This window comes from Nymphaea colorata, chromosome 11 (genome assembly GCF_008831285.2).
Source record: "Nymphaea colorata isolate Beijing-Zhang1983 chromosome 11, ASM883128v2, whole genome shotgun sequence".
Lineage (NCBI taxonomy): Eukaryota > Viridiplantae > Streptophyta > Magnoliopsida > Nymphaeales > Nymphaeaceae > Nymphaea > Nymphaea colorata.
The window spans coordinates 6,976,267-7,002,010 of record NC_045148.1 but is presented as its reverse complement, the minus strand read 5'-3'; the positions used below and the strand labels follow the sequence as shown (position 1 = coordinate 7,002,010).

Here is a 25,744-nt window from a genome sequence, read left to right as displayed (position 1 = left end):
GCGTGTGTGTTGGTGCTTCCAATGCTTGTCTCCCCCAAATTCATTTCTTCCTTGGGGTCCTATAGGAATCTGGTGAAGTGTTTCATCCTAGGCATCTTGCATTCGTTCCTTAAGCAGATTATAACTATTGCCTATTTGTCTTGGTGTTATTCTTGGATGGGTTCACTTTGGAGGAGTTGGAGTCGATCGCATGCAGCCGGCGACCTTGCAGCCAGAACTCTAAGAGCAAACCAAGAGTGCGAGTAGAGTTGCAACGTCCGCCAACATTTTCCGGCGATAAGGTCTGATTCACAAACATCACCAGCCTTGTTATGTTGTTTGGTTTCTAAATCAAGGTCATTGGTGTTCACGAAGATTGTTAATAACGCAAAAAACAATCTAAAAATTGTGGGCAGGTGAATATATAAAAGCTTGTGAATTTTCAGACTAGGCAACCCTGAGGACAAGATTTTCATTTTTAGTGGGTTGAACAATCTGATCCAATTGACCGAGGTTCATACGGTCAACACGGTGACGACTCTACCGACTAAAAGTTCATTCTTATCCTTTGATTGAACGTTGATTTGTTGTTTTGCTCTATCATTGACTTGAGAAAACCGTCAATGACGTGGAGATACAACCCACGGCCATGAGCTGGTTGAGGCCGAGAGAAGGAAGGCACTCGCCGGCGACATCCGGCGACTGCTTCCCCCATTCGTTCACAACACTTTGGAGATTTACGGGCTTCTGGTGATTGCAATCCATTTCTCTTATTCCTCTCAGATTACTTGATAGATCAGTGAATTCTTATCACTTGATTCTTGCAAGGTAGACCGGGCACCGTTGTTGCCCGTGCGCGTGGAGGACGCCAAATACCAAGGGGCAGCCCCTTGTTGCCAGACTTTACCCTTGGTGATTAGCTTGTGGAAACCCCGGGCAAAGCCCTGGGATGTGAGACCCTATAGATTCGAGGAAGGGGTGTACTTGCTTTCAGCCCGTCCCCTTGGTGTGTAACTGGCGAAAATCCCTCCAAAGCCCACTCGGCCTAGGACACTATTTTGGGTTACTTGAACCAATTGGGCATGGCTTGTTTTGCCTAGGCATGAATGGCAGGATGGTTTGGCATGGTTTGAATGTATGTTTGAGTGAAGATTGTTATTGATGTATCGCTTGCAGTCGAAAAAGCACGACACCTCTCTAGTAATTTTTGTAGTAGGCTTGACATTGGGGGCGGGTCAACCTCACTTATACTCCTTGACCTATTTGATTTTGCGGCGGGGTGACTGTCCGCTTGAGAATTCAAGGTTGTAATTAATATTTTATTCTATTATCTTTCCTTCTATTGAAGGTCTCATAGATCTTGGGAGTAGGATTGGCCGTCAGCATCGCCAATTCTGTCGCACCAGACTTAGAACCTAACAGCTACCCTTAGCGGTGCTCTCGGCATGCGTCGGCCGAGCGGTTGGCTAGCCCATATCACCAACCTTTCATTTCACAGTGGTCATGTGTTGAGAGGCTGATAACCCTCAACCGATAATAGTCCCTATATAGGTGGAAAGGGTGATTGCTCCTCGTATAGAAAAAACACCAAAAGCTCATGGCCTACCATAAACTTTGAACCCCTTATGGATTTTTGCCTTGTTGTCTGTTGTTGTCGAGTTGTGACCTACTGTTGTTTCCTAGAAACCAGGTAAGTGTTGTCCATGCCTTGGCGCCAGGCCATCCTCGGCCAGGGGTCAGGGCATGGTCTTATGGACCTCCCCCACCAACTGTGCTCGACGTCCCTGTCGAGGCCAATTACTCCTACACTTCATCTTCGAATTGCCATAAGTTAGCACCCCTCTCTCAGTTGTCTTCACTTTCCAGCCAACCCTTCCATCTTACAAAAAATTCTTAGTAATAGTTGGCCTTGTTGTGCCTTTTCAATCTATGGTCCAGAATTTGAGCAACCTCCTTGTCAAATTGTACACTCACACTAGATAGAACCCTTATAGACGCTGACTTAGTTGGGTCCTCTTCATATTTGCGGAAAGGCTTGAGAAAACTTACATGAAATATGGGTGGAATTTGATCCTTGTGGGTAGTTCTAATCTGTAAGCTAAGTCACCAATCTTCCTTAGCACCTTGAAAGAGCCATCATACCTTGATACTAAACCACCATGATGGATCACCTTGTTGCTCACTTCTTTTAAATTTGGAGAGTTAGTTTCAACAAAACTTAGTCTCTTTCCTTAAATTATAAGGGCTATTTCTTTTTATCAACTACCTTTTTCATTCTTTTTATGGTTCTATCGACTATCTTTTTCGTTCTTTTTATGGACTTGCTAAGCAGTCTCTTACTTCTGCCATAGCCTCGCGCCTAACCTAAGGCATCTTCATGCCTGCAAGTCATTTTCCTGAACTTAAAATACTTAAGTCAATTGAAGTGATGGCCAGTTGGCCTAGCACAACTTGGAAGGGTGCATATATTTGCTTTGACTATTTTGTAAGTTTTGGTTGATAAAAATGACTAAGTCCTCAAGTTGAGGCAAAGCTGGGTTCTCCCTTGTTCCTTTGAGTTTACTTGTTCATACAGGTGGTGATTTGGCAAGTAAGTGTAAGCTACAAACTTGAGCCATACATGTTGACAATGAAATAAAAATTCATCCCTATAACAGTTGGTATCAGAGCTAGGTTTAACTATGAAGACTCGAGAGTCATGACTCTCACTTGAAAGAATTCATTGACTCAGTAACGACTCAAGTGTCTTCTGCTTCGTCGGATAACCATCAGATCCTTGAGCATCTAACGCTCCTTGAGAATCAGATGAAGGGACTCACTGCTTGTTCGGATGGCATGTTTGAAGACGTTCTTAACGAGCTTAAGGAAACTTGACTAGTCTCGTAGCAAGAACTTGTTGTTGTGCGTTGTGCGCCGGGAGCGACCATAGAGGAGACGTCAAAAATAAAGTCCGAGAACCTAAACCTTTCCATGGTGGCCATTGTTAAGGAAGGACCTTGAGAGCTACCTTTGAGACGTAGAGCAATATTTCAAAGCTGTCTATAACAAAGAGGATGGCAAAGTCACTGTCGTGGTTATGTATTTGTATAGTGACGTCAAATTGTGATGATGGACCAAGCTAGAAGAAGGTAGCCATGCGGGCATGATGCCTATCGCTACTTGGATCGAAATGAAGCAGGAACTTACGCATCAGTTCCTACCTTCGAATGTCACATGGATTGCTTGAGAATGTCTGTGACGTCTTAAGCAGTTGAGACCATTCGAGATTATGTCAAGACATTTTTTTCATTAATGTTTGACATAAAGAACATGGTGGAAGAAAGACCCATCAAATTAGTTGCTAGGCCCAGGAAAGACTGAAGTTCTGACACATTTGTGAGGGTTGGCCAATCAACAATGGCAAGAACCTTTTAAGAATCCATCTCCATCTTTCTATGCTGATGAAGTGGCCTAAAAAGAGGACTCTTGGCTGAGCGAATGTGCATTTTTCCTACTTCAAATACAAGATGTATGACCTTTGTTTCAATGGACTCTTCCATTTGTTGCTTTTAGATTCTTTCATTTCTATTGGATTTGATTAGAATCCCTTATCTAGACTTAGGATTTAATTTTTCGCTTAAATGAAGTTGATCAATTATAAGAAAGCCTTAGCCGGTTGGCATCTTCTTTTCTTTCTTTTAATCTATCACTTCAATTGAGTTTGATTGGAGTTTGATTCATACGGCCGCCGAATCAGATTAATGAGGATTGGAAACTCTGTAGATGAATCTCACATGAAAAGTATGGATCACCATTTCATTATGAACATTATTATATATCTCATTATAAACTTTGTAGGTGATTCTCACATAAAGAGTATGGATCACCGTTTCATTATGAACATTATTATATATAAGTCTTCATAAACTTTGTTAGTGATTCTCACATGAAGAATATGGATCACTCTTTCATTATGAACTTTATATATATAAGTCTTCATAAAGAACTAAAAGTACATATTATAAATAGACATATTAATAGCCGAAACTTGAAAGTCATGATTTGAAAATGACGATGATCACATGAAATTTGCCAAGAGAGACGAGTCAACGATGGCAAGAACCTTTTGAGAATCCATCTCCATCTTTCTATGGCTGATGAAGTGGCCTAAAAAAAGGACCATTGGCTGAGCGAATGTGCATTTTTCCTACTTCAAATACAACTTATTCTCTCGCAACTTAGAGAACACCAATTTTAAGTGCTAGACGTGAAAACTATAAACAAACTATAAATCACAATGTCGTCCAAATACACAACCACAAAATCATCGATGTAAGGCTCAAACACATTATTCATTAAATTATAAAATGTGGTTTGTGCATTACAAAGCTCAAAAGGCATTATAATGTATTCAAACAAGCCATAACGAGTAATACATGTCGCTTTCAGCTCATCCTCCTATGCAATCCTCACCTGATAATACCCAGACCACAAATCTAACTTAGTGAAAAATTGGGTGTTGAACAGTTGATCGAACGAGTCTTCCACTCAAGGAACAAGGTGCTTGTTCTTGATAACGAGCTTGTTCAAAGCTATGTAATCCACACACATCTGTAGATAACCACCCTTCTTGCATTGGAACAAGAATGGCACTTCATAAGAGGCCTTCGACTCTTGGATGTGGCCAGCATCCAATCGAGCTCTCATTGCAGTTCGGCCAACCCTGGAAGGAACATTTGATATGGGGCCTGGGCAAGAGGCCGAGCGCTTGGTACCAATTCTATTTCATTGTAGTTGTCATGTCTCAGTGGCAACTCCTTTGACATTTCTTTGGGTAGAACATCTGAGAATCTACCAAGTAATTTCGGCACTGAGGGGGGATACTACCTTATTTGTGGTCTAGGTCAACTTCCTTCAAAACAGCAAGAAAGGTCTGCTCAAACAACCTATCAGGTAAACGGACTTTTTTAAGTCCTTATATGCTTCCTCGACATTTCTTTGGGTAGAACATATGAGAATCTGCCGAGTAATTCATGCACGGAAGGGGGATACTACCTTACTCGGGGTTTGGGTCAACTTCCTTCAAAGCAACATTACTCGGGGTTTGGGTCAACTTCTTTCAAAGCAACAAGAAAGGTCGGCTCAAACAACCCGTCTAAACAGACTTTTTTAAGTTCTTATCAGCTTCCAATATCTTGGCTGGGGGCTATGGCTCAGCTCAAATTTCGTTGCTTCCGAGTGAAGGCACCAAAATAAGAAACAGTTGGGGGAATGGTGCTGGAATGTAGGCAAGGATTTTCAGCATTCATATGGCAGTGCTGTAGTTGTCAAATTTCGAACTCTGGATCGGTGATCAGTCAATAAATTGACTTGTCGATTATTATCGACGCCATCGAGTTTTAAAAATAACTTGAACCGACCAAGTTAGGCAAAGTCAAGGCTTAGTCAGACCAAATTGGGCTATCGGATCGAATGAGGCCTTGACTCGTGCTAGGTTTTCGTTCGAGTCAGCCAACTTGGCTGCCTGAGCACACTCAGGTCAACGACGGTTCCTATATGATTTGTTATACGTTTCTGGTGTCGCAACCAATCAGGTCCCAAAGCAAAAGCTAAAGCCTTGGCTTCCGGGTGCCTAGCACCGGACGTTCCCTTCAAGGAAAGGAAAATCACCAAACGATATGATATGCTTGCCAAAATTCAAATTCTCATAAGCATCTCTCTCATGCCCATCACAAGCCGCGAACCACAATTTTCCAAGGAAATCAATTCATCCTTGAAGAAGAACGAAGTCCTCTTTTGGATGTGACAGACACAGAGCACAACAGGAAGCAATGCTGAAACCAAATCAACACGCCTGCAAGTGTATATATGTTTTCCCTGTTCATCACACAACTTTATTACGAGCAAGGAAAGGCACACGATCCATCACCAGCATGACCAGAAAACAAGGAGAAGGTCCCCAGTGAAACAAAAAAAGAGAAACTCAATCAAAAAAACCACCCAAGTGAACGGACCATTGATCGAAAGGAACAGAGATCGACCCCCAGAGAGGGCCTGCATCAAGCCAGCTTGACCTCGATGGTCTTAGGCTTCTTAGGCTCAGGCGGCGGCACCTTGGGCACAGTCACGGTGAGCACTCCGTCCTGGTAAGCGGCGGAGATGGCGTCGGCGTTGGCGTTCTCCGGTAGGGTGAACTTCCTCATGAACTTCCCCACCCTGCGCTCCATCCTCAAGTACTTAGCCTCCGCTTCTTCCTTTTCTTTCTCCTTCTCCTCCTTCTCCTTGTGTTGCGGTTGTTCCTCCCTCTTCCTCTCGCCGCTGATGCTCAGGACATTGCCGTTCTCGATCTGGACCTTGATGTCGTCAGCCTTGAGTCCCGGCATGTCGAGGACGAAGACATAGGACGATGGATACTCCTTCACGTCAGCCGGAGTGTAGGCCATGGCCTTGGTGTCGCGCACGTAGCTGCGGGTCGGCGCGTTTAGCAACTTCTCCATCTCGTCTGGAATACTCAGAAGCGATTGCAGAGTCGACAGCAGCGGCTGGTCGAATGAGACTTCCATTTTCTTTTCTCTCTGAAAAGATGGAACCAAAGTTTTCGCCTCGAAAGGGGAAGAAGATTGTGTGGGTAGATCAGAAAGGGCTTCTAGCAGATGATGATGCTGGAGCATAGGAAGGAGAAATGACTTTTATAAGAGGGCAAGATGATAGGAGAGAGAGGGTGTGTGGAGGCTTCTGAAGAGTGCCAGAGAGGAAGACAAACAACTGTCGGATGGCCGGAGTTGGTTCGGGGAGCTTCCAGGGGGACGGGGACTCGGTGGTTCTAGAAGCAGGGATAGGTGGGTCGCGACTGGGTGTCCGGTGTTTGTCTTGTTCGGGTGACAATGGATCGGTGGACGTTTAGTATTTAATTCTTGTTTCAAACACGAATGATCATCCAGATCCATAATTTGAATCTCATTTGAAGATTACGAGATACGGAAAAGGGAGACGTCGGATCAGAAAAAAGGGAAGATGTAGGCTCACGTCATCTCTTAAGAATAGAATTTAAACGGATTCATGATCGAACTATGTTTTAGAATGATAGAACTAATCATGGCTGACCATTTGCTTAAAAAGATTGGACCTCTTGATTAAAAGGGTGGCATCATGGACAGCTGATAGATTCATATGGAGCTGTTATTTTTGTAAAATGACAGAAAAAGAGAGAGCGATGGATTACATATTTGGGTTTGAATTTGAATAGAAATGAAGAAGAGTCATAAATGAATCTGAAATCAGAAATCTGATTTTGCAATATGAATCTGATCTCATTTTTAAATTCGCATCTAAAATTGAGACGAAATTTTAAACTGAATCTGGTTGATTTTCAAAATAGAAGAGTATTGGATATAGAAAATATTTATTTAAAATTAAATCTGGCCTCAATCTCACTCTTGTATCTAAATTCAAATCTAAATATGATCGGATGTCATTTATTGAATTTGAATAGGATCCCATTCCTTGTTGATGCTGAAATTTCTCCGTATCCAATTATTTTGATATGTGATCCAAATCAGATTTATTCAGATCCGTATAAACAAATGAGTCATCGATCAGATCACATAATGGCCGGCAAAAGTCTGTATAGTATTACAGGAAACTTCACAAGCTTGCCACGAGTAGGCTATAGATTGCATCTTATATAAACAGTCATAAAGCCCGCACGAAAAAAAAAAAGGGAAATTAGTAACAAACATAGCAAAACATGTTAGAAATGTTCATGGTGGTGGATTTGGAGAAAACAAGTAAACTGTAGTACCCCAAAAAAAACTAGCAAGTTTCATGAAGATGCTTTTAGTGAAAAACTATTATAGATCTCCATTTTTTAGGCATTAATTCAAGTGCTATATGTTTATGAATCCCTACTACTTCGAGCGAGGCCTGAAAGGATCCTAAGCTGCGTTGGTGGCAGTGATAGAAGCAATGCACTCATCAACTTACATGTCGTGCCTACCACCTTGAGGTGCAGAAACATAGCGCTTACTAGAATCGAACTAGAGACTTGTTTTTTTACATGCCCCTACTCTTAATTCCTTCTTAGACAAGATGCTAGGACCTTTGTTTTCAATGGACTATTTCATTCGTTGCTTCTAGATTCTTTCATTTCTTATCGGATTTTATTTGAATCCCCTATTGAGACTTAGGATTTAATCTTTCGCTTAAATGAAGTTGATCAATTATAAGAAAGCCTTAGCCCGTTGGCATCTTCTTGTTCTTTCTTTTCCTCTAGCGCTTCAATTGAGTCTGATTGAACTTTGGTTCATACGGCCGCGGAATCAGATTAACGAGGATTGGAAACTTTGTAGGTGATTCTCATATGAAGAGTATGGATCACTCTTTCATTATGAACTTTATTATATACAAGTCTTCATAAAGAACTAAAAGTACATATTATAAATAAACATATTAATAGCCGAAACTTGAAAGACCTGATTTGAAAATGACAACGATCACATGAAATTTGCCAAGAGACATGAGTCAACCATCAAGCAAGAGGTACAAACAAGCTTGTGCTCTAATAATGGACTCTAATAATGGACATAATGACCACAACCCATTAGTGTTTCAAAGAACGTTTGGAAAGGCCATATAATGGCCCTCACAAAATTGAAAAATAATCTTTTACAATCAAATCAGGTTGTTAAATCTGGGTTCACTTTCCACTTGACACCCATTTCTCAATCTTCATCATTTCTCAATTCCATAATTGCTTTAAATGTCTTCATAAAGAGGGAGTGTGTGTTAGAGAGAGAAATGTTTACTCGATGCAGGTAGAATATTTGAAGTTGAACTTGATTATTTGAGGAATGCTCGCGAAGTTTTAATACGGTTTGATTGCCCAAAACATCTTTTTGATATCCGGCATTATGATAAAAAGTCTTCGGTTTAGGTGAACAACATTGTATAGTTTCACCTAAATTTCCTCCAATTTGCTTACAAGATATGTGACCCCCAAGCTATAATTTATTAAGAAAATGTCATCCTTAATTTTTTTCTACTTTTTTTTATTTTCACTTTCGATTTTACTTTTTTTAAGTGTAAACTAAAAATATTTTAATCATTAATCATACTAACACGAAAATTCATCCACCAATATGACCTATATAAATATAAATAGTAGGTTTGGCTTAACTATACAGAGTCAGACTCAAAATATATGAATTGTCTAAGCTAATTTGCTCGAGAATTCAACACTCTAGGTACCGTCGATAAGGCCATTAAAAAAATGAAGAATCTATCAGAGTTCGATCGAGTCGTTCCACCTAAGACTTCTTGGGCTCTTAGGCCGCATACGTTTCAATTAAAGCTAAACAAACACATTTATATAAAGTTCAAAACTAACGAAGAACCCTCACATTTTTTCTTGTTCTGGTGCTCAATCGCCTTCCAACTTTGAAGAAAACTATCAAGAACCGTGACAGCTGATTGTGCGTGAATATTTCTCCAAGAATCAGATCCCTCTGTTCTCTGTCAAACTAATGCAACTATGTACCAAAAAACAGAGCTTAGATTGAGAAACCAGGGATTGTACCAAATTGAAGCAAAGTAGCCATTTCAAGAGCGAAAGGAAAATTACTTCTCTGAATGTTCTGAAAAATTCACTACAAAGAGCTTTACAGCATACAACCACTGGGCAAAAGCCCCACAGACAGAGAGAGAGAGAGAGATAAAAGGGGCGATTTCTCAAGCCACCTTGATCTCGATGGTCTTGGGCTTCTTGGGCTCAGGGGGCGGCACCTTCTGCACCGTGACCGTGAGCACGCCGTCCTCGTAGGCGGCGGAGATGGCGTCGACGTCGGCGTTCTTCGGCAGGTTGAACCTCCTCAAGAACTTCCCCACCCTACGCTCCATCCTCAGATACTTGACCTCCGCCTCCTCCTTGTCCCGCTTCTGCCGTTCTTCCCTTTTTCTTTCGCCGCTGACGGTGAGGACGTTGCCCTCCTCGACCTGGACCTTGATGTCCCCGGGCTTGAGGCCCGGCATGTCGAGGACGAAGTGGTAGGAGGTAGGGTACTCCATGACGTCGGCAGGCGTGGAGGCCATGGCCTTCGTGTCGCGCACGTATCTGCGGGTGGGCGCGTGCAGCAGCTTCTCCATCTCGTCCGGGAGGCTCAGCAGGTCGTGCAGCGCCGACGATATCGGCTGCTCCATCATCAGTAACTCCATTTTCCTGTCAACTCCTTTCACACTTCCCCTGCCTCTTTTCCCTTCTTGTTGCTGCGTAACCGGATTGGGTTTCTAAAACGGCGCTTCGACGAACAAAAGACAGCGACAGAGAGAGTGATCTTCTTCTTCTTCTTCTGTGACTGCCTGAGCGATCGACGATGGAGAGAGAACGAGTGATTCGCTGATTTATTGGGAAAGGAGAGAAGATGATGGAAGATTGTCGATGGAACTAGAAGAAGCTGGAGGAGGACGATTTGTTCCCCGCAGCTTCTAGAAGCTGCTGAACTATGGGTCCTCTCCGGCCCAGTAACTTCTAGAACTTTGTGCCACGGCGTTATTTGGATTTAGATACGGACCGGATCCGTGGGGACAGTTTAGGCCTCCAAAACGGTTAGCAATAGTTGGATCTCATATTCAGCCTCCTGGTTTGGTTTGGGTTTCAGTAAGCAAACTAAACTACGCTTGGGCATCGGACCGGCCCAGTCTAATAATGAATTGTACTCAAGTCGACCCAACATTCGAAACCAGTTGACCTCCGCCCGACTTGAAAAACTAGAATAGTTCGGTTCGATTAAATTCAAAAATATATTTTTAAATAAAAAATTATATAAATATAATTAATCATAATAAATTATTATAAATATATATATAAATTAATAAAAAAATTAAAACTCAGTTTCGAGTTCACCCGGGCTTATTGGGTCGTCCCGGGTTCTTTTTGTCTGAGCCCGGGCCTGAGTCGAGCTGGGTACCAAGTACCCGGCCGCTGCCCAACCCAGTGCCCAGTTTTAAATTAAACTCCATGTATGAATTCAAAATAATAATTTCACTTATAAAAAGCTTTCCTATTCTTTATTTTCTTGATCTAGAGCATATGTTATAGTTTTCAGATTGGGCCACACAAGGAGTTGAGTCAACTCAGGTTCTATGGAACTAGTTTGTAAAAACTTGACTCAAGCTTGACTCGTTCAAGTTCAAGTTTAAATTTATGTTAGAAATGTTAAGCAATTTGAGTTCGAGTTGTAAAAACACAACTCATTTAAACTCGGCTCAGTTCAACCACAAAACCATGTTAGGAATGAGAGCTTTTGTATTGCTAAGTTTTTTTCTAGGAGATATTTGGATGTAGAATATGTGCATTTTTCTTAGATTTTCTGTTAAATGGCTGTTCAAAGTTGAACTAGTTTTAAAAAAAACAAGTTAAGCGAGTCAGCGAGTTAAAAGAAATGAAACAAGTTGAACTAACATAAACATGTCAAACAAGTTAAGCAAGTCGAGCTGGACTTGAATTTAAGCTGAGCTCAAACTCGACTCGGCTTGTACTAAACCCTAGTTCTAGTTCCAGATGGAGATATGGATATTACGATATTATTTTGGTGCATCTTGATCTAAAGGATAGTGTATAGCTCATCAACGAAAGTTCATGGCATCAAAATATAGAGATACTTCCGTTGAATAGTCATTATAACCAGCACTGGGGAAAGAACTTTATTCAGGATAGTTAATAAAAATCATACTTTGGGAGGACGTCGACTGTGGTGTCTAAGCTTTCCCTTAGCTTCGTTTGTTGATTGTGAGCTTAATACTTCTAAATCAATGGGAGCCAGAAATTTTTTGCTATGGGATACTATGTACTAGTACCTTGGGTTGCTGTGGGCAGGCGCTCACGCCAGCCCATGCTAGCTCCGCTACTGCTATAAGCAGTTGAGTTTCTTTCTCGTGCGTGTGGAATGCCCATAATTTTAATTTTATGGAAAGGAAAATAAAAGCCGATACATGCACGAACAAACATGGAATGTCCACGCCAGCCCCACACTGGCTCCGCTGCTGTTCTAAATCCGGCCAGCCAACATCTTGAAAGTCATCCATTCGGGCATTTAGGAGAAACTTTCCACTGTTCAACATAGTGGCAAGCCATCTGCATGAACCAATAACAGGCTTCGCCCCTGCCTTCTAGTTCTTCATTCTGCCGCTGTCAACACTCTCTTCATGGACTTGGTGCGGGATATTCAGGCTTGGTTGCAGGTCAGATTCGTTTTTTACCATGGGGCCCTGCAGTAGAGCTCATTTACTGTCTCATTAATACGTGAGCATACTCATTGAATACTGTAACAAGTGCTTTATAATTCTGCCTCATTTTCTTTTTATGCACATTTATGAGACTGTAACAAAGTAACAACGTGTTATTGTTTGCCAAGCAACCCTTTAAAATTTGAAAGGAGGAACTCTTCTGGGTTCATCATTTGCTACTAAATGTTAAAAGATATGAGGCCTCCAAATCCTCACCATCACTATTCATGGAGTTATATATGAAGGTGTCATATATATATATATATATATATATATATATATATATATATATATATATATATATATATATATATATATATGAATATGCCAATGTATTAGTTTTTCTTCTTCAACAACGGTTAGAGTAATTTAAAATGCTTTTAACCATGGACAAGTGGCATATGACATATTTGAAACTTAATATATTATTTAGCAGTTGTGTAAGAGAGATTACGGAATCTCGGCCAGCAATTTTAGCGGACGGGAGATTTAGTAGCCCATGAAACAAGCATTGAACCCCGTGACTAGTGTTTTAACAGGTCGTCCTCCTGATATCTCTGCATGATGCTGTTGGTTTCTAGATGTGTTAAGTTTGTCCTGCTTGTGTGAAAGGCGTGCGGAATCGTTTTATAGCGCGCGAATTACAGCTGAAAGCCATTAATTGAAGATTATGACAACTCTTTTTCATTTTAGCTCCTTTGGCTTCGACCATTAATTTAGTCTGACATAACGTGTTACCATTATTTTAGATGTGAATTTAAAAATCAAATTCAAATCATATTCAGATCCTGAATTTAGATTGGAATATTATAAACATCCGAATAGTGATATGGTTAAAAGTACATTTAATGTAAATTGGATCCGTTGGTATTTCACATAACAACTGTTTAACCTATATTTGAAACTATAGCCAAAGGCGACAAAATTAGCGAAAACCAATTGCATGCTAGTCAACCTAGCTGTACCAATGCTCTAATCTTCTAATTCGCCCAAGCGTCCTCTCACATTCACTTTTTCACCTCTTGTCCTTTTTTCTGTCACATTCTCTTTCTTGTTTGGCTTTCTTTGTCTGTCGTTCTCCTCACCCGACCAACCATTCACCTTTTTGCCCCTTTCTCTTCTATCAACTTGGCATTTTACCTAACGGTCTTAGTTAATTAGTTGTTGGTGAAAGATTTGGGAGGAGTCGAATAACTGTGTCTTTAGATACCGGGCAACTTCAATCATGTGGATGGGCTATGTGGCCCTCTATTTTTTTTTTTTTTTTCCTTTCTTTGCTTTTGTTTTTCCTGTTTTGTACTTATTGCTTCTGTTCTTATTTTTCCTTATTGTGTTTGTGCGCTTGGGAGCACCATGTCACCTAATTTTGTTAATAAGTTTTCATTTTGTCCTCTCTCTCTCTCTCTCTCTCTCGTTCATAATTTAGATGCATGTGTGGGACTCTCCCTTACGCCATTTAGTCTAAATTGAGCCGAATAGAAATCTGAATTTAAGAACTTTGGATATAAAATATTTATTTGAAGTAAATCCAACCAGATATTTATGTATATTCTATCGAATATCATTTCTTCATTCGATCTGTTTTTTAATTAGATATTAAATTTTTTTTCATATCAGATTTTTTTGAAAGGATTCAGTTGGATATTCAATTCAAGTAAGACGTGTTATCCTTTCTAACAAAAAAAAAATGAAAAACAAAGAATCCAAAAAAAACTAGACGTGGAAAACAATGTTGTTAATAAAAATCGGTTTCCTAATGAAATCACTTTTCAAGAGATTCGGGGAATGAGTCGAATCAAATCAAAAGAGACCTAATTGCTTTCTAGATCGGTAAAAGAAAAGTCATGTTTACATTTTTTTTAAGTAAAAAAGAAAAGAGAAAGAAAATAAAATGGAAGTCGTTAAAGATACGAAATGCAGTTAAAATCGACAAAAAAAAATGTGATACGTGTCACACTGGCTTTATTGGAAGTTGTATATATCAAATGGATTTCCTATCGATCCATTTGATTCGGTTGTCAACTCAGCCTAACACAAAGTATAATCAATGGTTGCCCTTAATCTAACCGGGATCTTTTTTTTTTAATGTTTATTGAGGAAAAACTGTCAAAATTTATAAGGCTGTATTCTTATGTTTCTAAGATTTTGATTGGTTGCGAGCAGAGGCGGAGGGAAGGGGGGCGCCTAGGCCATGGCCCCACCCCAGCCAATGAAAAATTGGTTTTTTACATTGAAAAAAGTAATATTTTTTAATTACGTAATGTATTTTTGTATTAAAATTCAGTTTGGCCCTACCCAGATCCGGAGATCGGACTGCCGACCCATCCCTGAAGAAAATCCTGACTCCACCCCTGGTTGCGAGCTCTGGATGCACTTACAGTATATCTTTCAACTTAATTTTTTTGCTTGCCACCGTTCTTAGCTCAAAAGAACAACACACCAAAATATAACAGCAACTATGGAATTTGAATTTCAGACCTCTTGACTGTGACCCACTTTACATTTCAGTTGTGTAATGCCCCTTGAGGCATCTCTACTCAACTTAGATCTCTCTTCATATCAAATTCCTATCAAGTGTCTTATGGTCCCCTAATTCCTCCCTAACATGAAATTTGAATAAAAATAGAGATGATGAAGCCATTAGTAGATTACATTCAAATCTAAGTACTCTCTTCTTAAGGTAATGGTCAAGCGGTAGTTGGTAGGTGGTTAGTTTTTATTTCAAATCTCTTAAACATCTGTTTTTGTATTTTAAAAAAAACACACTGACCCACAAATGGTTGGGTGGAGACTTGAGCTTTTTGTTAAAAAAGAAGATGATAAAATACATCTTTAGTTTTGTTCATTCAAAAGAATATAAAATATTTTCATAGATCAATTTAAGGCAAATTGTCTAACATTTTTGCATTCTAGTGTGAATGTGTGTGGTTTATTTTTTTTTATCTTGGTGAGCGAGAAGCTTATGAAGCCACTGCCTCCTCTGTCTTCCTTATAAATGCAATATCTCAATATTTTTTATAAATGCAAAGTTATAATAAGCTGTTTAATGCGCTCTCGTACAACTTCAAAGTTTTTTGAACTTTTGTCATTCGTTTTTATGCCAGATGGTACATGAACACGATGGGTAGCTTCATGCAATTTAATGCATGGGGCAAATGCCGGGACCCAGTAAGACCGATATAATGCATTAAAAAAAGAACCTGTTCTTTTCACGTACAAGGGAGCAGAACAACAAGTTACAGTAGTACACAAACGCCAACCCTGTAGAGACAGAGAAGGAACTCTATCACAGAAGCTTCGTCGCAGCCTTTTTTATCTCATTCACTGTTCACTTATGGTGTACCTCGAAGTCCAGTACTTCTCGATCTCCTCCGGCGTCCTGCCAGGGATTCTCCCGGCAATAAGCGACCACCTGCTTTAATTTCATGTACGCTTCCTTTAGTGGGCAGGTAACTAAGTGTTAGAAGGTAATCAATAGGCAGTGAGATCACCTTTGTCCGACTAGTCTAAACATCCTTGCGACGAGACTCGCTTCATCGTCAGAGAACTCCAACTTTTCACAGTCTTTGCTGCTCTCCGCTTCATCAAACTCTGCAGTGCCCACACAAAAATGGAACTTATTAGGCGATTCTTAGTTAACAACATGCCTGATCTTTTCATCTCGCAAACTTTCCACTTGAAACAAACTTATGGAATTCCGCTTTTTATATACCAAGTTGACTGTGTATAGTTTGCCAATATATGCTTTGTATTGGCCCTTGTCAGAGAAAACTTCGAAAAAACAAAAAGCTTTTCCACATTTGTACTTAACGACCCACTAAATATCTTTTCTCCTTTTATAAATCAGACAACCAATCCAACGAAAGAAGAAGATTGTGTTTTACCGGAACCAAACAAGAAGTTTGTCATGGAAAATTTACCGCGTTGGAAAAGGCCTCCACTTGAAAGGACAGAAATGATGGGAGGACACTATAAAACTCTATTTTAGGTGGATTTTAGGTGGAATCTGTCGGAAGAAGGTCGAAGACCTTTCCCTTTTTGTTTGATCTCCCTTTTTCTTTGCTCCCCAGGTGCAGGTGCAGTGTTTGCTGCTTCTAGACTTGAGTGAACCATTGGTACATCCGTCTGTTTGTAGTTTAAAGGAAGGAGTAGATGTAGAAATCAAACTATACTGGAAAACCTCTACTTTTCAAATAAAGTTTTATCTCAATCTTTAGTTCTGTCCTATACAGATGCAATCCCATGTTCTGCTCAAGCAAAACTTGAAACCATTTGGGAGAAAGCGAAAGAAAAGAAAAGAAAAGAAAATCCTAGCTTGGTACGTGCTGAAACCATTTTGGCACTTGTCAACCGTTTGTATGACAATAAACCCATGTCGAAAACCTGGCTTTAACATCAGAACGAATACATGGACCATTTAGGTGATGCTAGAAACCTGATTTTAGCATCAAAACAGGTCCTCTTAGAACTAGTTTTCATTCAAAACCAAGTTTCCAACAAAGTTCTTCACAAAAGAAAGAAAGAGGGAGAGGATGGTACCTTGAAGAGCCACTGATGAAGTACCTTGAGAAGAATGGTCTGCTGCGTCAGCCATGGCCTTAATGCTTTAATTGCCAGAGCACACAAATTCAGCCTCCTCACCAGTCAATACGAGGATGAAATTATGCTGCGCCGGCGGGGAAGCTCACTAACTCCTGCAAGTATATATAGCTGCTGAGAACTCCCACCAACATTGAATTGATTTTCTCATGCAACAAAAGAGAAAAGATGGTGGGAGTTTTGGCGGGGAAGACTGGTAGATGAGAAGGGTGTCCAGGGTTTGAAAAGTAGGTAGAGGTTCGTGAACAAGTACGTGGCGAAAATGCAATGAAGGCAAGTAAAGTCGGCAATAATATTTGGTCCTTCGTCAGCGTCTCCTCGATTGTCCCAGAGTTGGAATATGTTTCATTTTTCAATGTTCTGATGTGGGTAAGATTTTGTTTCTTCCTCTTCCTCTGATTCTCTGAACTTATCAATTGCAGCTTCCAGAAGTCGTATGAATCAACCCCCTTTAATAAAATATTTCACCATCTTGAGAATCACGATCTTCAATTAATGCCGCCTCCATAATTATCATGAGATGAACATTTACCTACTTCCCACTTGGGGAGATAGTTTTGAGCAGTTATTGCTGCTGCGAGATACCCATGGAGGATTTGAGAATCAAAGAATATCTTGAAATTCCAAATATGGAGTTCTTGGGCAGGGGTAAGTCCGTTTTTATAAGTTTTCATTAATCAAGGTCTTAAGCAAGGTCGACTACAAAGCTTAACTAATTCATATTTGATTGTTAATTTGTACTTCTGATTGTTCCATGAAACTGTGTAAAAGATTAAGGTAGACATATAAGACTATAAATGAATCTTCCTTAGTACCCAATCCTAGAGTCTACAGAATAAACTAAAGAAATTCTTATAAGGTTCTTGCGAATATCACATGAATTTCTCGTAAAGATTGGAATAGATTCATAAAACACTAAAGTTATTATTCTATAGACCTACCTCAATCATTGAAACAGATTGTAGGACACTCACAAAATGTTTTTGCTGCCAGTATACTGTTCTTGGCTTGTACTATCATTAGTGGCTAGAAATTCAAGGCTATTACCCAAGCACCTGCTTAGCTCTAAACCCTGGAAATAGTGGAGTTAGCTTTTAGCTCCAGCTTTCAGTCGATCCACTTGTGAAATGCTAAGTAAATGCATTCAACTGGTTTTGGTTAATTTTAAAGCTAGTCTTAAAGGTTGTTTTTTATATGTAAACAAAGTTTCGTAAGATTTTAGAACTAAGGACCTCAGTTTTGTCGGACTTTAACATTGAAGTTACATGTTCAAATTTAGACGTCGTATCCATATTGAATTGTGTGCATCTTGGCCCCTGTATCTCTTCTCTTTCTTTTTCAATTAGATGTGATTTAATAGGTGAAGTGGTGAGCGTGAAACATGTGTGGGCGTGTGTGTGGGCGTATGAGATTTAAATTTTTATGCTTCCAATATTAAAATGGCGTAGACTTTAAAAATTCTTATTTGCTAAGTGGACCATATAAGTCACAAAAAACATGTTTTATTTGAAAACAATGCGTTAAATACACGAAAATTTTATCAGATATAAAAAAGATATAAAACAGCAATTAGATGTGTTTTTTTTTTAAAAAACACCAAAAAATAAAAAACGTGAAAAAAACATGTATAATACACATTTTTTGTGTTTTTTCATATTTTTTATTAATTTTTATTTTTTCATAATTTTTAAGATTTATTAAATATTTTAAATTTTTTAAAAATTTATGAAGATTTTCTCGAGATATTGTTGAGATATACAATTTTATTGTATTATACTCGATAAATTTCTTGCCGTATAATACCTATACACGATGTACATGACAAGACTATTAAATAATTTTGTCCTTTTAAACATTTGATTTCAACTTACAGTAGGAGAAAAGGGTGATTAGAGTCGTTTTTTTTTGCATTTATTTTTCCTTTTGTAAATTAGTTATTCAATCAATTAATGCAAATCTACCGACCTTAATTCATTTAAAAAATAAAGATATTTGAGACGCATTACTCGAAGGGTGCGTGGGATTCACGACGATCTAGGATCTTTAGGATTTCAGATGGATAGATTTAAGGACTGAACCACCCATCCAATTTCAACATGCAATGTGGATTTAAGATCGTTTAAACTGAGGATTTTGGGAAGCACATTCTTTAACGCAGCTAGATTCCAGACTATCAAATGCAACCTAAGTTTCCGTTCAAACCTGCTGGACGAGGTCAACCACTGTTACGAAGCGATGCAGATATGAAACAAAACAATTCTTGAGGCTAAGGCTAGAGAGAATCAGAGAAATGAGCACTGCCTTCAAGTTTGATCCCACTTAGGAACTGAGTAAATGCCAGTAGCACCAACTGGTAGGTGATACTCGAGAACAAATCCTAGCAGTTCAGGTTCCTGATTACCGACAGAAAGAACTTTTCTGTCTCAGAAAGAACTTTTCCTCGAAGACGCCAACTGAACCCCGACTTGCCCTCTCTACACAAGAGGCCAAGCACCAGTCGATAGACCCAAAGCACCATTTCAAAGAACTGCATGAACCACCTGCTTTTTGTGAAGAGTTTTCAGAATAATTCTCCAATTCTCAAGCAAGAGGGTATTTCATAAATAAGTGGAAGCATCTCTCCCCGTGGCGTTTACACATGAAGCATCAATGGGTATGTGTGCATACTTGGAGAAAACCAAGTTTTATTAGCCGAAAACAAAAGGAGATTTCAAGATGGAAGCAAGTATTTAAAATTAAATCACAAACTATAGACTTTTCATTACCCTTTCGAGTTAAGCAACATCAGATATTGAAAAGTATGGCAGCAGAAATCGGATTCTCCTATTGTAAACCTTTTAGGGGAATTTTGATTGCTTCAACTTTGAAATCCATGGAACTGATATGGACCTGAGGTAAGACGCTTTTGGTGATGTGGAGAGAAATCCCCCGCAATATCTGTGATTCATCAAACTGATGATACTTGTGTTAAGCCTAAAAGCTTACCGTTCTATTTTGCCTTTCCTGTATTAGAAAAAATATTATCAAGTTTAACCTTAAATACACGGTTCTCAAATTTTAAGGATTTTAGATCAAACACCCAACGCCCTCATATTATGTTGACATTGGTCCTTTATTTTACCGACTTTCAGAAAATCAAATTAAAATATCGCTAGTAGGAAAACCCCCAAGTTACAAGCACCAGTCGGTCTTTCAAACTTGACTAATTTGAACAGGGAAACAAACAGTCGACGCCCGAAGTCTTTAGCCATCAATACAGAACTCATATATATATATATATATATATATATATATATATGAGTTGCCTTACATTGGCGCAAGAATGTGTAATTAATTAGCAGGGATCAAACCACATGAAAGTGTTTTGGAGCAAACAATTCAGTGCTACACCAAGGAGCAAAATGCCCTGGAATGGTACAACTCTGCGTCAATGTGAACGCTTCCAGCCGAAGGGAGATGAAAGTGAAAAGGTTTTAAGTCCAAAATGGAAAGCCATAAAGAGGAAGGAAGCAGTGACGTCCGAAACAAGTTGGTCGCGAGATAAACCGAAACCGACTTTTTTTAATATTCTTTAGCATCGACAATGAAGGCCACGAGGGACCTGAGTAACGTCCTGTTATACAACATCCCAGAAAAGAGAATCGTGAAAGAACGGAGGAAAAGAGTCCATCGGAAAAGATAGGTTACAGAGAGAGAGAGAGAAGAAAAGGCCCAACAGTAGATTCCCACTGAAGATAATATAAACGATATGACAAGAGAGGGACTGCAAATTCTTAGTTCTGCTTGCCCTCGAACAGAATACTCGCATTCCCTACTGGGATGATAATGAATGTGCTCAATAGATGAGAGAAAAGAGGAGGCGTTCGTGCTCCAGGCAATGAAGATAGATGAAGCGTGAAAGAAGGCTTGTTCGACGACGGGCAGAAAACCAAAAAAGATCACACCCTTACAGGCATAACCCCTTTGTGAACAATAACTATCAGCGTTCGACCTCGGCCCGTGCAAGGCCCGGTAACGCGTGAACGCCTGAGGAGTACCAGCCGGAAGAGTAGCGAGGCCGGCACGACGGAACTCTGTACCAATCCGCGTCAAGGAGACTGTCTATACCGGCCCTACCACAAATCGGAGGTCAAATAATTTCACTGAGATTCATGGACGACCCGCCAAGCCTCATCTTCGGCTCCACTCGGACAATCAAAATGACGACAAACCGCAACTAAGAGGGGCGCAAAATGGACAATTGGTAAGCAAGCCGATCAGATTCGTAAACCAAGAGGCGTCCAGCTGTTCAAGCAAGTGCCGCATTCCCTCAGATACACACGCTTATCCTAGGGGCAACTCAAAAACAACAGCGCCTATACCACCTACAGACCACTCATAAATCAGCGTCTACGAAATTCAACGTGCAAACCACAACCGTACAAACTGCAGAACAGCTCAGGACGAAGAAGCAGAGATGCTCAACAGGACAGACACAGCACAGCACAACTAAATGCCCCACCCACATCAAAGGCAGAACAAGGAAACGTCAACCCGACGCACGCGCAAACCTAAAAGAGATCGTATGGAAGTAGTCACATCAATTAATTTGTACCTACATCTGAGAAACGCGATTTGCCAACAGAAATAACCACAACTTCCTCATGACCCGTCATTCACCCATGGGAAGACCCAAGTGGAGAGGCACGATTGGACAAAAAACATAACCATGATCTTTGATAAGAGTACGTTGAGACGAAGTGACTAACCTTCAAAATAAAGCAGTTTACAACCTTAGGCATAGGAATATATCAGAAATGCAAACATCAAACAAGAAATAGTTTATTTCCTCCCCCAGAAGACACGCCACTGGCATCGAAATCCAAGGAAAGATACACCTGTGATCCCCACCCAGTCCGCCACTGTCCTGCTTATAGTATGTTTTCAGCAAGCCTTTAGAAACCATGAATTTTTATGTGCTCCTTCTTTACAATGCCGGCCTGCAAGACCAAACCGACAACTAAGCAAGAGAGAACCATACCGTGAAAGATGTGGGGAGAGAGAAAGAGAGAGAGAGAGAAGAGAGGGACGGACGGACGGAGAGAGAGAAACAAACCTGAACCAGGAAAGTTGAGACATTCTTCCGCTGATCCCCCTGAAGTTGTATAACCTACAATATAATCATAAAACAACCCAAATGAGCATTATACGTCCACGGTTGCAATTACGAGCCGCAACGCTAACACGCTGATCTGATAGCCTACCTGGCCCAGTTCCGGGTCCTGCACTACAGTTCCATTGCAGCAAAATTCCTTCTTCAGGTCCTTGAGGATCTTGTTGTAGCTAAATTCTTTCTTCAATCCCTGCACCGTAGTCAGGCTTTTCCTACCATTCCGCTGCTGTATGCGCACATGCACATACTCCTTTGCCCCAGCGCCGGAGTCCACAGCATTTGCCTCAGCGAACGGATCTGCATAGTGGTTTGACGTCAGCCAATCAGCATTTACCGCACACAAATAACACTTAGAAGGAAAAGGATGAAGAAACGGGGATGGGAGGAGGGCGATCGGTACCAAAAGCAGTAGGAATCTGGATGTCGATCTCAGACATGAAAACTTGGCTGTTGAAAATCGAAAGAACGAACCGAACGGAGCTTTGCCCACTAACTTGTCAGCAGCAGATCTCAAAGCTGAAAATGGATGAAAGCATAAAAGTTCAATTCATGCATTAATAAGAACACAGAAAGGATAGCTCAACAACTTGTCGAGTTTCCGTGAACGACTGACAAAGTTGGACAACAAATGTTCTTCCCTTCTTCCCCTTGTGCGTGCAATGAAGACCAACAAAGCTAAAAAGCCTAAACAACAAATATTTCATATATTTTATATATGGTAAATCAATGGAGAAACCACCGCACAGTATAGCTGCACAAGGAGCATATGAGATGTGAAAGTCCAAGCCTGAACTAACTGGAACTCAGCAAAACCTATGCAAATAGAGCGAAATGTGTTTACTGGGCTTCAAACAATATTGCCTAACACAAGCCCCACCCTTTCCTTCTTGTGATAGTTTTTACGGTATGCAACTGTTGGGAATTTGGGCTACAGCCAGGAGCAAAGATCGTGCAGGCCATGGTGGCGAACTGGTGAAGTAGTATGTTGAACTGTCGCCTCGTGCTTGTGAAGAAGTTTCCATGCTTAAACAAGCTATACATGCCTTTACTCACCTAAGCTTGTTAACATGTGAATCGCCAAAACATAAACATATTTCTTTCAACGAGGTGGGAACGCTCAACTATGATCTCCCTCATACTCATACACACGATATACAGATCAGACAAAGCACCGACCCATATACAAAGGAAAAAAAATTCGACAACACAATTCTCTGCCTCAAAAAGGGGAAAAGGTCTCATATCAGAGGAGATCATGGAAAACTTAGGAAGGCCCCACAAAAACATATACTTATCTCCGTTCATCGACATACATAAAACAAAGAAGATACTCAATCGATTCAACCTCTAAAACCGACATAAGTTCACCGGGAATAAGTCATTGCCCTCTACAACGCTGGATAAAAAAGGGGGCCAAAAGAGGAACGCGGGATAAGAAAATAGAACGAAACCACAAGGCAAAACAGAGGAAATACAAAAAAAAAAGGAAGAAAGGGATCTCTATGGCGCACATGTAGGTAAAACAAATCTGAAACCAACTGATAAAAATTTTCAAACTCGGTCGACACATAGATCGTTTCTTCTACGAAATTATCAAAAGCAAAAAGGGAAATGACAGAAAGAGACGTGAACAACCAATCATCAGAATACCAGAAAACACGAAATTTAAACCTTGATGCGCACCGAGCTGAACGAAAAAAGCCATGGGGAAAAGGAATTTCAAAGCCTCAGCAATTCCCATAGAACAAAAGAAGAAAACACCACGCCCCCAGACGAGGAGAGAGACTAAAAGGAAAGCAAAGGAGGAAAGAAAGAAAAAAAAAACTAGGGTTTCGTTCTTAGATGTCCCAAAACAAATCAATCGACCAAGAAAAGACCAAAAGATCATGGACACAAACTAAATCGAAAAAATCCACATCACCATAGAACTTCACAAGCAGGAACAAATCCAAAAAAAAAAAAGAAATCAATTCGACGTCTTACCTGAATCAGGACGCGAGAGGGAGACGAAAACAGAGAGAAACCAACAAAAAGAGAGAGAGAGAGAGAGAGATTTCCTTCCGCAGAAGCACAATACCCGCAACGCGCCCTCACCGCCGTATTTATAGGCGCCAAGAAAATAAATAAATAATCTTCCAAATTCAAGAAAATCTCCACCGCACAAAGTCTACGCCGACTTACAACCCCTTTCCCGAGAGGCTGTCCCATCATTTTTCTACCTGACGATTCTCTCCCCACATTTTCCGAAAAAATTCAGCTCTGTCCTCACACGAGCTGTCCTTCGGTCACGCCGATCGCTCCATGGCTCCGACTCCGTAGGCTTAACCTGATTTGGATTCAAATCTGGATTTGGATCAAACTCATAAAATCAATCTAAAATTGGAGCCCGAATCCCACGCTGCTCCACAACCATCCCATTGAATTGTTTCTGCAGATCCAAACTTGGTATTGATCCAGATCTTTGGCACGAGATTGCGTACAGCTGAAATTTAAGGACCTCTACGCGTCTAACGGGTTTCGAGTAAATCAGGTCCGATACTGGTGGTCGTTTTTTTTTTTGGTAGATTTGGTTTCCAATTAAGGATGAACGATCCAAATGGGGCGTTCCTAGTGATCGAGAACCAGATGAGGTCTACATATAGAGTTGCAAATCGGTCACACTTTTATGAATATAAGATTTGATTCTTGTCTACCATTCTTAGATTTGTTAATTTGGAGTCTTTTCCAACCTGGAACAATACTTTAGCCAAGGTTGACATCTGTTGTTTTTTGTTGAATCCAGCGAAGGTATAAATTTCATATTCTTATTCAAATCCGTATGGTCGGATCTGTTCTCATCTGGTTAGGACTGAAATACTTTCAAGTTTGAATTTGGATCGCTTCGGTTTATTAATAATAATTGAAGATTTAGATTCATTTGGTCTGAGCTTTTCATGCTCATTGTAGAGATGAGATCATTCTCAAACCACCCTTCCCATTTCAAATTCAAGTCCGACTTCGGTTTCTATATTTAGCCGTCGTGGATCAATATCTTGATACGCGTAACCATTATATTAAGTGTTTGATAACCTTAATCATGGGGTGTAGCGCAACCGGGCGATGAGGCGCCTCACAGATAAGGGTTCCGAGGTTCTAAATCTATGGGCGCTGTCACGTTCCAGTGTGCTATTCCTCTATCTCTGTAGCAAGAGAGAGATGCACGGCCGAATTAATTTTTAAAATTAATATTTACATGATTTGTATATAATATATATTTTAAAAAATGTTATTAAATTTGAACCAGGCTGGGCTGGGCCCAAACAATGTTGAGTTCCTAAAATTTCTTTTTTAATGTTTATTTACAGAAAACCTCCAATTTCAGTACTCAAAATATTAGTCTTATAAGTAAAGAGGGTTAATTATCTTTCTTCTACTTTAGCAGCTAGCCATTGGGACCCTTTTCTTGTGTAAAATTGATGTGAAGTTGTGGGTTATTTGCAACTGAAAAAATCTCTGCATGGGTTCATCCCTATTTATTCAACATGTGTGTTTCCTGGATATTGGTGTTTAGAAGAAGCTAAAATAGAGGGAGGATAGCAACTTGGAGTAGTTAGAGGAGCTAAAGTAGAAGAAAGATGCAAATGCACCGGGTACAATTTTTATTGGCTTTTCACTTACATGTCTCCTTCAAAAAATAATTGTTTGTATTGCAGCCTAACATGGTATACAGAGATTATTTGCACTTAATTGTTTAATCCAGCATTTAATTACTTTTCC

At 40.1% G+C, this 25,744-nt stretch overlaps 4 protein-coding genes across 4 annotated transcripts; all 4 read right to left on the bottom strand.

The window, feature by feature from the left end:
- Window positions 1-5,760: 5,760 nt before the first annotated feature.
- On the bottom strand, window positions 5,761-6,739 carry LOC116264987 (17.1 kDa class II heat shock protein-like). The gene has a single exon (XM_031645482.2). The coding sequence runs from the start codon at window positions 6,627-6,629 to the stop codon at window positions 6,018-6,020; it is 612 nt and encodes a 203-aa protein (XP_031501342.1). The 5' UTR covers window positions 6,630-6,739; the 3' UTR covers window positions 5,761-6,017.
- Window positions 6,740-9,577: 2,838 nt separating this feature from the next.
- Window positions 9,578-10,426, bottom strand: LOC116264988 (17.1 kDa class II heat shock protein-like). The gene has a single exon (XM_031645483.2). The coding sequence runs from the start codon at window positions 10,165-10,167 to the stop codon at window positions 9,685-9,687; it is 483 nt and encodes a 160-aa protein (XP_031501343.1). The 5' UTR covers window positions 10,168-10,426; the 3' UTR covers window positions 9,578-9,684.
- A 4,972-nt stretch (window positions 10,427-15,398) lies between these two features.
- Window positions 15,399-16,937, bottom strand: LOC116264989 (transcription factor CPC-like). Its single transcript, XM_031645485.2, has 3 exons — window positions 16,777-16,937; window positions 15,729-15,828; window positions 15,399-15,649 (listed from the first exon to the last, which is right to left on the bottom strand). Exons 1-3 carry the CDS (start codon window positions 16,829-16,831, stop codon window positions 15,559-15,561), a joined length of 246 nt encoding a protein of 81 aa, XP_031501345.1. The 5' UTR covers window positions 16,832-16,937; the 3' UTR covers window positions 15,399-15,558.
- Window positions 16,938-21,525: 4,588 nt separating this feature from the next.
- On the bottom strand, window positions 21,526-24,127 carry LOC116265016 (protein translation factor SUI1 homolog). Its single transcript, XM_031645528.2, has 5 exons — window positions 23,972-24,127; window positions 22,389-22,504; window positions 22,080-22,285; window positions 21,932-21,985; window positions 21,526-21,815 (listed from the first exon to the last, which is right to left on the bottom strand). Exons 2-5 carry the CDS (start codon window positions 22,423-22,425, stop codon window positions 21,771-21,773), a joined length of 342 nt encoding a protein of 113 aa, XP_031501388.1. The 5' UTR covers window positions 22,426-22,504; window positions 23,972-24,127; the 3' UTR covers window positions 21,526-21,770.
- Between the last annotated feature and the right edge of the window lie 1,617 nt (window positions 24,128-25,744).